Source organism: Aptenodytes patagonicus, chromosome 3 (genome assembly GCF_965638725.1).
Source record: "Aptenodytes patagonicus chromosome 3, bAptPat1.pri.cur, whole genome shotgun sequence".
NCBI lineage: Eukaryota > Metazoa > Chordata > Aves > Sphenisciformes > Spheniscidae > Aptenodytes > Aptenodytes patagonicus.
Window position 1 is genome coordinate 8,719,170 of NC_134951.1, and position 13,140 is coordinate 8,732,309.

The 13,140-nt window shown below is 42.2% G+C and overlaps 1 protein-coding gene across 1 annotated transcript in view; it reads right to left on the reverse strand.

Annotated features, from left to right (window-relative positions):
• Positions 1–1,988: 1,988 nt before the first annotated feature.
• The window catches only part of FKBP1B (FKBP prolyl isomerase 1B), a 47,909-nt gene continuing 36,757 nt past the window's right edge, over positions 1,989–13,140 (reverse strand). The window contains exons 3-4 of the mRNA XM_076335421.1: positions 5,283–5,395; positions 1,989–2,685 (exon numbers count right to left, since the gene is read on the reverse strand). Coding sequence (XP_076191536.1) covers positions 2,557–2,685; positions 5,283–5,395 — 242 coding nt within the window. The 3' untranslated portion in view covers positions 1,989–2,556. The remainder of the gene's footprint in view (positions 2,686–5,282; positions 5,396–13,140) is intronic.

Consider the following 13,140-nt stretch of genomic DNA (forward strand, 5'->3'; position numbering starts at 1 on the left):
ATAATCTCTGCTTCCAACAAAGGTCTCTGCAGAGAAAGGGTGATGAGGGAGAGAGCTTCATCAACCAGCTGTAATAAGGATTTTACAGACTCGGTAATGGCCGCGTTGTACTGCTGAGGGCAAAAGGGAAGTGCACGGCAGCTCTGCAGATGGAGATGATAAGACTGAATATGATCAGCTCTTAAAGCCCTGCAGGAACACGTTTTTCACTGGTAAGAAACCTACCAGAAGCCGAGCGGCAGAGCGGTGCCCTACCTACTGCTTTAGATGCAGCAGAAGCTTGCCAACAGCAGGACCAAGAGATGATGGAGGGAACGTGCGGCCATTCTGGGTACGCCGAGCCAATCCTTCGCATCGCTGTTCACTTTCGAGGCACTCAAGAAAGGTCCCAAACCAGGTCCTTTACGTTGTTTTTTCTTTTTTTTAATGAGTAACTAACTTAAACTGGGCCATCAGTAGGAGCAGCTTTAGACCAATGTGCTGAGTCGACCTGTGCTTGACAGGCGCAACGGGGCTACGTTACGTTTAACCAAGACATCTATAGGAGCTCACGGCTGCAACTGCCGCAATACAGCCTGCGCTCTGTAACCCAGAGCTGAAATCAAGACCAGGGACAGAGGCCGGGGCAGTGGCAAAGGAGACCGGGGCCCTTAAAAAGGATTTGGGAGAGCTAGTGGGCATCAGACCCTGGCAGGTCCAATTTCCTATTTTTTAACAGGAACTTAGCCTGTCCTAAATAAAAGAACTGTTAGTGAAACGTGGATGTGTAACCTCACTGCTGCAGTGATGCCAGATCTCCACCAAAAAAAGGGTCCCGAAAGGCCTTTCGTTTCTTTACAGAGAGGGGAGCAAGAAAAACATTTACTCCACCAACCCTCGGTGAATAGCAGTCTGTAAGAGATGGGGTTTATGGGCTTATTAATTAACAAACTCAAATGCAGCTTTGTGGGTAAAATGAACATCTAGAGAAAGAAGAGCGCGAGCTGCAGTCACTGGCCAGATTGCCAGTCTTGCTTTTCTGTGCTCCTTTTCTCTCTCGTCTCCAGGAGGTATCGTCTGGAGACACCTACGTAGCTTTGCGGTCTTTCTGCTTGTGCTGGGTGTGTTCTCCTTACACACTCACACAAGGAAATGGCTCACCACCTGCTTGAAATGCTTCCTTCAAAAAATCCATTAGTTGAAAACCATGCAAATAGTTTATAGTCAAGTTAAACAAAAATAACATCGTGCCCCAGTGATGCTCTTTTTTCCTACAGCAGAGGGGAGAAATCAAGTTTAGGCAAAGCAAAATAACAGCAAAGAGGCAGCATCGCTGATCAGGTCCTGCTCCTAAAACCGGGTAAATGACAGTCTACGCATCTTCCCGCCTCCAGAGGAGGAACCAGCATTTCGTGAATTCATATAACCAACAAATGAAACAAATATTGCTCAGTCATGAGTGCCAGGAGCCCAGCGCACAATGCAAGTTTGCAGGCTATGTAAACAGCATCAGGAGGTGCAGCCTAAAAGAACCCAGTGTGATCAGTGGCCACATCACCCCACGGTTCAGGTTTGTTTTCTAAGGTGGATGCACATACTTCTGCTCTTCTCTGGCCTTTCTCAGCTCCAGGAGAAAATTTTACACTAGTTTTACTGTTGTAAAGGCATAGAATTGGACCAGCACTGCATATCTTTGAGAAGCATCACTTTCCATCTCTTCAGCAGCCAAATTTTGGCCAGAGTTGAGGGGCCACCAGCAGGGCAGAGGAGATGGAGAGTCAGGAAACCTCTCTGTCCCAGCAGCCCTTACTTGCACGTTCCTGGTACCTCTGGTCCCCCAGAGATCTTCCACTGGGCCATCTACAACAGAAGCAGTGCATGGAATTATGTGTATTTCATATAAGAAGAGAAATAGTTAACAAAAAATGGGTTGATGATTGTTTGAAGAACTTCTTATACACCAAAAAGAATTCCAGTGGCCAGAGGAGAAAAACAGGAAAAAGAAACTGTAAAGTATCAATATTTTATTGTTTTATATATATACTTTTAAATCTTAAATGAGACAGTATTTTTTAAAACAGCAGCAAGCAGAACGTACAAGTTGAGAAAAGTGGCAGCGCAGGTAACTCTGTTTGGCTAATGCCCGTTCATGTACAAGGCGTACATTGGATTTTTTTTTTTTTTTGAGCACCTTTTGTGTTTTTTTTTTTCTTGGTTTAAGTGTACAGTAAGGCAGTGGTTTTTCAATAAGGAATATATATATATTTATATTTATATATATTTTCAATCATCACTGTGAATTCTTCTTACATGCAATTTAAATAAAATGTACAACTTGAAAATGTTACAACGGTAGACATTTTTCCCAAAGCAAAGCTTCTAATGAAAGGCAAATACGGACACCACAAAGTTAAAAAAGAGAAGGAAGGTGTAAGAAACCGAACGGCAGGCGCTGTTGACAGGACAGCTTGAGCAGGGAAGATTGGGATTCCAGTGAAGATTTCTCCCGCTGCTGGCACGGTGAGAAAGAACGGATGGTTATTAACAGATGTCTCCAGCCAACTCCCTCGAGAAGATTCACTCTAACCTGAGAAGCTCCACATCAAAGAGGAGAGTAGCGTTGGGAGGGATGACCCCAGGGTGGCCTGTGGCGCCATAGGCCATCTCAGGTGTGCAGGTCAACTTTGCTCTTTGTCCTAAGCTCATCTGGGTTTTGGATGTTGGAGAAAGAAAAAGAGAAGACAAAAAAACAGTATTAGGAGGAAAATAAAGAACAAATCACTACGTGGCAGATTTACGTAACCGAGGAGAGTTGGGACCATCAGATTCATCTTTCAGTTTCAAGCTGAAGCTGCCACAAACAGTTCAGATGAAGGTCTCCTGACTCCTCTGGCTTCTCACGGCAGTTATTTAAATTGCCAGAGCCAGTCTGGGAGTCACACAGAGGCTTTTTAATGCATACTTTGGTCCATACTGCCTACGCCGGAGCCAGCTGTAGGAGGTGTGAGTTCCTTCTGCGGAGAGCAGGGTACGTGTAACACCATCAGCAGGCGTTAGGAAAAGGCTCTCAGTAACAGATAGGACCGGAGCTTTGTATTCATGAGACATCAGTGCCGAAACGCAGTTCAGTAAGTTCAGCTTCTGAAAAGCGTCGAGCACCACCAGGGACGACTTCAAAACCATTGCTCAAACGCTAAAGCTGTAGACACCCAACTTTCTGCTGTTGGGCAGGTGCAAAGCAAACACTGATGCAATCCTACTTAAAAGAGGTACTTATTTCCCTAAACTCAGCCCAAAGCCCGAGGGCAGACATCTCACCTCAGGTGCTGCTTATTCTGGCAGAGAGCCCTTGCCCCTGGGAGGGACAGAAGTGCCGATTTCCCTCACTCCAGATGAGCTCTGGAGGTAACAGTGCTCACTGAAATTTTGGGGTATCAAGAATCAAATCCCTGCTCTTCCAACAGAGTATTTTGGGGTGGAGCACTCTCACACTGCTATTCATGCACCATACACTGGTGATTGAATATTCATTGGCCAAGAAACAATCCCTGATCTGAAGCAGTGATTTTAACCCAGATCTCTCTCCCAAGATCAGGCACATCACGGGACTACAGATTACGCGATACCTCCTGTTGAATTTTTTTCAGGTCCTATAAAATATGCCAAAGCTAGAGCTTTGATCACTTTAGGTAGAAGAAAAATGTGAATATGAACTTTCCCACATTCCGGGAGTATTGATATCATGGGGCTGGGGGCATAAGAGCAGATGACCTCCCCTGGGCCCTGCAGGGATTTGTGTGGGGCGGGCTGTCTGCTGCTCTGGCGGGTCCCTGCAAGCCAGACAGCTGGTAAGTCATGCGCAGGTTTTAGGCATGAGGCAACCTTGAACTGTCAGAAGTTGACCAGAGAAATGCAGACGCTGCTGTCATCCGACAGTCAATTAAACCAAGGTTTGAAAAAATCCGCATGCTAGACATAGTGAACTGCCTTTTTCCAAGTGCTTTGTGTCAATCACACCCCCCAAACCCCTCAAAACCCTGGGGTGGAAGGAGACAGCCACAAGCTCGACTTCAGTCAGCGATCCACTAGGAGGAGCAGGAGGGCAGCGTGTCGCCACACTCATCACTGGAATGGCTTTCGGCCACTTATTAATTAAGGGACAGGAGTCAGGGAGCGAGAGCAGTCAAGGAAGGGATAAACTGCTTCACCCAGCACTTGTTGCCACCGCTTTATCTGCACTGGCTTCTGGTTTCTACAGCACACCTGTAGAAACAAAGCAAGTAATAAAGAGTCCAACTCAAATCCTTGAGAGGAAGGTGGGTATTTTTCAGAGAGTCTAAGATTCCTCAAATGGACTTCTCCTTCTCTGGCTGGAGAGAAGGGAATGCTTGCACTGCTTTCTCCATAGGGCTGGAAACCATTTTCTCTTCCCTCCCTCTCTGGAAAAGCATGGTTCCTCAGTGGATTGTTTCTCCTTTTGCATTCTTCCTTTCTCTCTATTTAAGCCTAAGAAGTTGTTCCTGTTACAGTTATTCCTGTAATCATATTTGAGCAGTTTCCTCCTACGCTGAGCTCTAGGACCCCAAAAATGGGGAGTCACAAGGAATTTGCACCCTGATCTTGCACTTGAGCGGCCTGATTGCACTCCTCATGTGGTGGGCCCTCACAACGCTGCGGACAAAAAGCAAGAGTTGGCAATGAATTCCGTTGTGTGGCTCTTTCAGGGTTCTACTGTGTTGGCACTCAAACTGTAATTAATGGAGGGCAGTTTTCTTTTTCTCAGCATAGGGTTGGTCAGTGAATGTTAAGTTTTGTGGCTGGGAGCCTGAAGTCATAAAAATTTAACAGTGCAGTTTGGTACCTTATTCAGTAAGGGTCGAAATCTGTAGCTCGGTCATGGGTGTCATCAAAAATGGCTTGGACTTTTATGGAGTAGCTGAATAGAGGCCACTCCATAAAACACGGCCACCTGGAACATTTTAGAGGCCACTGTTGTCTATTTCTGGAGCTGCCCATGGGAAAGGGACGGGGCTTATGTGGTACATTGGCACCCAGGGAGGGGACTTCACCTCTCCCCTCCCAAACGCATACCACGTGGAAAGCCTCATGAGTAGGGGATGTCCCTGAACGGACGGAGGAGAACTACAGGAAATACTGTGCTCGAATGGACCACGCTTTCAGAAAACCGCTCCGTATCCTTACACTGCGATTTCCACTTGGTCTTGTCACCATTGCACCGGACATTGCTGTGCTCATGCACCCTTCAACCGGCTTGAAGTTCAGCCAGAATCATTTCTTTGTACCTGTGTAACGCCTTCTTCAAATCCTTTAATGACTTCTTGCCTGCCAATCTTGAACCTGAAAGGCTTGTTTCTGTCTCTGGAGGAATCAAACTTCTTCCCATTCTGTAGCATTCCTGCCAAAACAAGACACACAGTTTCAATCTGAGCTACATCTAAATTCAAGCGCTGGGGGGGAGGGAAGGAGTGAGAAATTAATGTCTTGGTCACATCAGCTGCTCATTTCTATTTTCACTTTGAAGCCTCATCCAAAACAGGTAAGGCAGGAGAGTCAAACGCAGTGGTACCATATTGTTACCTTTGCCTTCTAGTAATTTAGGCTCTAAAATAGAAATATATTCTTCTTACTATTCTTAACGCAATAGGTTATAACTCATATCGTACCAAACGTTGCACAGACATGCAGAAGAGCTGCTGCTCGCACAGTGGAGCTTCCCGGCTAAGTAGATAAAAGCAGCAAGGAACAAGTGGGAAGCAGCAGAAGAGAGAATCCCAACACAGGTGCCTGATCCGGGCCTGCTCCTAAACACAAAAAAGCTCCCTAAAACAACCCTACAGACAAAGACCAAATTTAACATAAATTTGAGTAGGTTTACTTCTCATTAAACACCTACCATTTATTTTAAGGTGTTCTTTTAACAGCGTAACTAACTCAAGGGAATAGTCCTTGCGGAGTACATGTCGGGTAACCAGGGGGCTGTAGCTCTGTGTGGCCCAAAGCTCACCACCATCAACGGGAGCTTTCCACCCACCTCAAAGGGCGGGGATGTAGATTCACGTTTGGGAACTCTTGAGCCAAATTTGCTGCCATTTAAACATCTGCAAGTACAGAGCAGCTCCTTTGACTTGTTCCTGCAAATTTATACCAGAATACCTAGAAGGAATATTTGGTACCTTGGACTGTTACCTTCCCTACTTGATTTACTCAGGAGTACTAGAATACTGTGCATTACACAAACGTGGCCATTCCACACCACATATGTGAAACTTCTACACAACATTACAACTGCATGAGTCTCCTCCTCATACAGAAAGAACAGAACAGGCTCTGCATTTAAAAATATGAAAATAGCAAGGACATTTATTGGAATACTCTACTACCCTCGTTCTTTATATTTTCATTCAGCCGCAAGAGACAGTCACAGGAACACTTCACTCATTCCTTCTGATGGGCACAACACTGTTTCAACCCATATATTATGAACACACGCCCAGATTCTACAGCAAATGGATAAACCTTCACAGAGCACTCCATGATTAAGTATTCTCATTCTCTTTTCAAACAGTGAGTAATTATGGCAGCTTTCAACTTAAAAGTACCCGGTAATTGCTCTTTCAAAATACTATACTCTGGATATTGCAAGGTTGGGCTGATACTTATGTATTAGAGTAAATCCTTTCTTCGTAATGCTGTAGTGCCAGTGTTCTGGGCATACACCATGACCCTCCTGTGCAAGGTGCTGTACAAAGAAAAGTTCATTAATAAGCAAATATCTGAGAAAGTTTCTGGTTGAAAACAACCTTATCAAGCACAGCTTTGACAGAAAATGCTGAGAAATACTGCCTTTATGATCCAATATGAAAAATACAGTCTTACTAGTTTCTTTTCATTAAAGCAATTAATAGACCAGCTTGATACACAAGTTTTATTGTTCAGTGAAAACCATCAGTTATTGCCCAAACAACAAAAAAAGGGCATATTTTGCTTGCTTAAAAACTCTGTGTTATGAATCAAAGGTAAATATGAAGAGATGTGCCAGAATGAAAAATGAAGACGAAAAGGGTAGGATTCATCTTACCAACCTTTATGCTTCCAAGATGTAGCCAGCTACTTTTGAGCTAATTACTCTGCTTCCCTCTATAATCAAGTCAGAGAAAAATGAACTTTCAGGGGGCAATTCATCTAACCAAATCTAGGGATCTACATTAGGACATAATGCATTGCATCCGGACATAATGCATTGCATCCTATCAATCAGTGCCTACTTCTTTGCAATGAATATAAGGGAAGTCCAAACAACTAGCTCAGACATAGGTGTCTCCAAGTTCATTAGTAGTTAAATCAGTGGTGATGGCATTCTGGACTTGCAATAATGAGTATACAGTACTTGATTGTTCCAGTGGGGTTCTGTGTCTAAGTATTTTACATCAATATTAAAACCAAATGCCATATTATGGCAAATTAGCTGTTGACCAAGTCCAACATTTGTCACAGTTGGTACTTCAGAGACGCGTATGCATGTGTATAAGGCCTTAAGAGGAAAATTATGGCGTAACCTGCCCACAAGGTGTGTTTCATAACCTTCACCATTAGTGCTTGTCATATTCCTTAAGTTTTTCATTGTATAATAGTGAAGCATTTTATGTATGCTCCAATCCAAGTGCATACACATGTTATGCAATATATCAGCTCAGTGATATCCCTAAACCCCCTCCACGCAAGCTGGGAAGTCGCACCAGCTGCCTGCACAAGGCTTTCTAGTTACAGACAAACACGGGTTCATTTGTAATGTAGAGAACCAGCCTGCATACGGAGGAGGGCAGGCAGGGAGAAGCAGCTCGGGGAGAACTCTCAGGCATATCATATAATCCTTTTTGAAGTATTTGATCTTAAATTTAAATGGCAGTCCTCCCTCATAGCAATTTTATTTTTAAACACATCATAAAACCTTATGATTCTATCAAATGGAAGGAGACTATTACAGAATCCCAATATTTAATAGTTTTAATATCAAAACTTAGTACTGTCATTACAGTCTGCATGTTCAAAGCAGTATGCAAACATTAATTATTCTTCACAGCAGCCCAAGGAGGTAGAAGAAGATATTTATTATAAAATAGCCTCAGTCTGGAAGTTCAGATTCAGATGCAAAGTTCCACAACACTTTAGTATGCTTTCACTTCATTTTGTAACTAAATCCTATTAAAATACTTAAAGTTCTGATGGTTTACTAAATACTACACATCAAACCGGCGGCAGAACCAGAATTAACTCTTTAGAGATCCTGACAACAGCTACTGGACAATGTTTCCCATTTAAAATAAGGTTTCCATCTGCCCATGAGCTTGCTAGTCTAATATCTATCATATAAAAACTGACTCCCATTTCACCATCGAAAGCCTATAGAAGATGTGTTAGGCCTTGTAGAAGAAAACAGGCTGCTTCTCCTATGTTTACAGCAACATCCTATTTTCAGCAACGGCTGAAAATTCATCAGGTGATGAATTCAGAAATGTAACCTCCTCTGTCATCACCTTATTGCTTTCGGAGGACAAACTGAGATTCAAAGAGTCAGATGTGTCCACGTTCGCTGAAGCTCTGGCAGAAGGGTCAATTCTTATATGACTGCCCTTTAAATGCACATCTAGTTTAGAAATGAGTCAGAGTCCCCATGTGCCCTGGAGAAGTTCCGATCCGGATTTAGATCTGAACTTTAGATCTTTTTTATCTCTCTATTTCTGAAAGTTAGAGTCGACTATTCAGGCTCCTGGGAGCTAAAACAGCATAATATTTTATTTCCTCTTTTGCTAATGCATCAATTGATTTCCTTTTTGTGAAAAAATTGATTTGGTTAATATTCTTCAACAAGGACGGATGCCCATCTTTGGCCTGCTAGCACCTTTATTTATCTAGCTAACAACAAGGAGAAAAAAACCCACAGTCTGGAACTGAGCAACGACATTGTTTTGCAAAGTCAGAACAATCAATAAGAGTTTTGACTGAGCAAGGACAACTAGATGCCTATATGCTTACTTGTTATAATAACCTTACATTTGATTCTGAAAGGTAGCAATCATTGTATTAAAATAATTGTACAAACTCAGTTATCAGAATATTGTGCGGATTTGAAAACATTCTGATCTACAAGGTGTCCTAATTAATATCTAGGTTTTAAAAATTAGGTGGCTGTAGAAAAGGAGATGTTTCAGATCATGGGTCCTGCTGAATCATTGAAGTTCAGCTCATTGAAGCTGAAGACCAAAGAGTAAACAAATCATTTTGTTAAGGAACATGACTAGGGATCCATCTAAACTGCCAAAAATAGAGTGCCATTTGGGCTAAAACAGCAGTGAAAACAAAACTTCAGTCTAGATTTAACACAAGCTATTATTTCTTATTAAAACATAGCTGTGTTTTAACATGCTTTAACACTCTTTTAACATGAATTAACTGAGGTCAGTCAACCTCAGCTAAGATCACACCATTGAAGTCTGTTTCCTAAGGGGAGAGGGCTAATGACACTGTCTGTACTTGCCTAATAACTTTTGAATCTTTTAGCCAATTTCAACCAAGTTTGACAGAGGACTAAGGTTCATACTGACATAAAGACCCTATGCATGCAATGAAAAGAAATCTGCGTAGGAAGAAGATCCTGTAAGTGCTTCTACCAAGAGAAAGGCTCAATCTTTATCTGTTATCAGAGAACCGGTATTATTGAGGAGAGGTCAGACATGAACGCTGCAGCTGGACCACAGTCTAAGTTTCTTTTTACCAGAGGGTTCCTTCATCTGAGAATGATTCAGCTGGGAATTCAACCAACCACGTAACACAAATCCACAGGGCCAGCCCAGCTATTTGGACACCTAACTTACACCTATGGTCCCAACAAAACCATGCCACGAACCACACCCAAACCATTATCTGTACAAAAGATGGATGGAGAGAGAGAACACCGAAGGCCCTCCGTAGATAGCCTGTCAAGCTTACGTACCTGAATCTGGAAAATTTATGTGTAGAATTCCACTGCTAATGTTAGCCATCTCAAAGGTAGAAACTGCGTCTCAACCTGTCATCCAGGCTACTTCTACAGTTAATGGAGAAAAAGAGGTATCTCCAAGAATGATTCATCCCACCTAGATTTAGATGTTAGGACTGCAATAACCTCTTAGAATTGTTTATCATTCTCAGTCAACTAACTTACAAAAGTTAAAAAACTTAACAACATCAATTTGAAATGCTAGACTGCCAGCTTTTTATAGGGCCCTAGTGAGGAGGTATTAACTCATCCATCCATACCTAAATGAAGTAGACCAAATTGCATCCCAGGCTTCACTGGCTCCAGTGTTTACTGAATTATTTGTCTTTGCAGCGTTGACACATTCTGGGAATCAGAAGACGGAGATCCTAATCCAGAACAAATCCCTTGATTTCACCAGTTGCTCTCCTTTTATCCTGTACAATGGGATTCACTTACCTCACAAGTATTAAGGGGATAAATTGAATAGGTGACTTTCAAAAAACAGCAACATTCATCTGCAAAGTATTCCGTTACCTTATTTTTTCAAACTGTGGTTACCTACAGAATGTAAAGGCAATACATACACTTGAAGACAGCTACTTTCTGAACATATGTTGGCAGCAGAAAGAGGGGCAGATATTCAGAAGGTGTTTCTAGGACACTATCCTGTTTCATTTTATGTAGACCAGAGGTTCTTCAGGACAGGGACTATATTTTGATGCCCTTTAATGCAATCACCTTTCCAATCATGCCTTGTAATAAATCTCTGCTGTTATAAACTTGTCATTCGGTTTGGTTCCTAGAATTCTCGGAGGCAGCATTTGCTGCAGCTAGTGTTGCTGTGGGTTAAGAATTTTTGATCTCAAGTGTTTCTTCTTTTCCTTAAAATATATTGTTTCTATGTCAAAATATGTCGATGTTCTGTCAAAAGAACATCACAAAGGCTGGAAATTCTGATTTTCGCCCCATTTACAACTTGTAACTATTACTAATATACACTTTTAGTCTGGAAAATATATTATTGGGAAGTTTCTGGAAACTGTACAACAGCCTTTGTGTCAACACTGACACCTTCACAGTGTATAGAGGAAGACACAGTTCAGCAAAGCGGAGGAGTTCAGCAGAATTGCATAGGAGTGGTGGGAGAAACACATCCATAAAGTCACAAATCAGACCGCAGGCTGGTTTACACCAGAAGAACTCCACTGATTTCAGTGGTGTTATTTGCATTTTGCATTAAAATAGATCAGTTCTCTTCAGGACTCAGTTCTGAAATACTGTGGTAAAGCAGGACAACCCCTCTGCGTTCAGTGGCGTTCCCCCCTAGCTCGTGGCTGAGTCTCATGCTAACACACCTGAAAAACTTGTGGTTTCCCATCAGGAACAAGAACAGTTCCCGTAAGTCTTACTGTTAAATGGAGAGATCTGGGCAACACTCTTCTAGGCAAATACGGTCGGTGCCTTGTGTTTCTGCTTCTCAGGGAAATGCCTACAGGACCTAACATGCCTCAGCTCTCCAGCTCATTCCATCAGAATCCAGATCTGCATAAGCTGGATATCTCACACCTCTTACATCTTCATTTGCCATTTCATTATTACCTCAAAACGCAGTTCATTGTTTTACACCTTTTCATTGTAACAGCAGCTCCCAGTAACCTAGTTATACCTGGCCATGCGCCTCCTCCCAAACAACCACGCAGTAAGTAGCATATACCTCTGATTTCCTTGATTTGACTTCCAAAGCAAACTCTTTTCTGGACAAATTTGGCGTCTCATCAATTTTACTGACGGAAATTGTTTTCATCAGAAATTATGATTGTTGTAATGGAAATAAAGAGTGTTGAATGTGAGCTGGAGGATGCTTTCATTTCCTACGCTATGTTTGAATAGTGGGCCATCTTACTGTGTCCTGTACGGGGACTTTGGCAACTGAACTGAGAAGGAAAGCATGGCTTTTCCAGGGAAAGGTTCAACAACAGAGGTTTAGTACCACTGTAAACACAAACTCAGTTTTTCCCTGCTAACATTTCCTCTGCTTAATATAAACAAAGCCTTAGGAGGAAAAAAGGATTTGTTCACTTAGACTGTACTTTTCTGCCAGTTTACAGCCACTTAAGAAAAAATGATTAATCTTTCTAAGGGAATTTTCAGTCTAGAGGGATAATAGTTGAAGAGACTGGGGAGTGCATCTCTGCAGCTTATCAGCTCCTTACCACAATTTTTTGTTGTTGTTTAAAAAGGCAACAGCAACAATTTGAATGTGCCATTTGTTGCCATGACAAACAATCACTGACTCAAAGTACAGAAATGGGAAATGGATAGTGGTGGTGGTCACTTCTTAAGTTCCTGTTACCGCAGCGCACTTCAGTAACGGTTGATCTTTTCAACACAGGCAGCCTTGCTGCTTCATTTTCTTCATGTATTATATACTCATATATCTTTAATGTGGAGTAAGAGCAACACAATCAATTATTTATTATGCGGCTGACAGCACGCAATGAAGACACAACAGACAACTATTCAATAATGCATTACCATGCACTATATATCAGTGTTGCGTACAACTACAAGACAATACGAAAGAGCCTTGCACTTAGCTTGACTTCACAGCCAAGAAAATTACATGCAATTGTCTAGTTTACTCTACTGAAAGGCATTATTCTGTCCTAACAGCTTTCTAGATTTGCATATTTTTAAAAGAGAAGAAAAAGTAGATTTACCCTCAAGGCAGATATGAGGCTCAATAAGCATATTCTACATGAATTGTAAGGAGACCAAAACAATTCCTCTGGTATCCTGTTGCCTTAAAACAGTCATTTTATTTTAGGGTTTGATTCTGTTACCATCACAAAGTTCAGCTGTAAAATATACACGCTCTGCAGCATAAGGCAAATTTCATTTGAATAAGCATGGCAGAATCAGGTCAATCTGGGCATGCTAATGAGTAGGACAATAGATGTCTAAAGCAACGGTTTAGAGAGAATATATTACTACAGAACTACTTTGCATCTCTTGCATCTCTACCCCTAAATACCATGTCCTGTAACACAGGTTCTGGAGGGAGAGGGAATGTTCCTGACTGGGCTAGGTCTTTCTGTCCCTGCCCTCTGGTACCAGCCAAG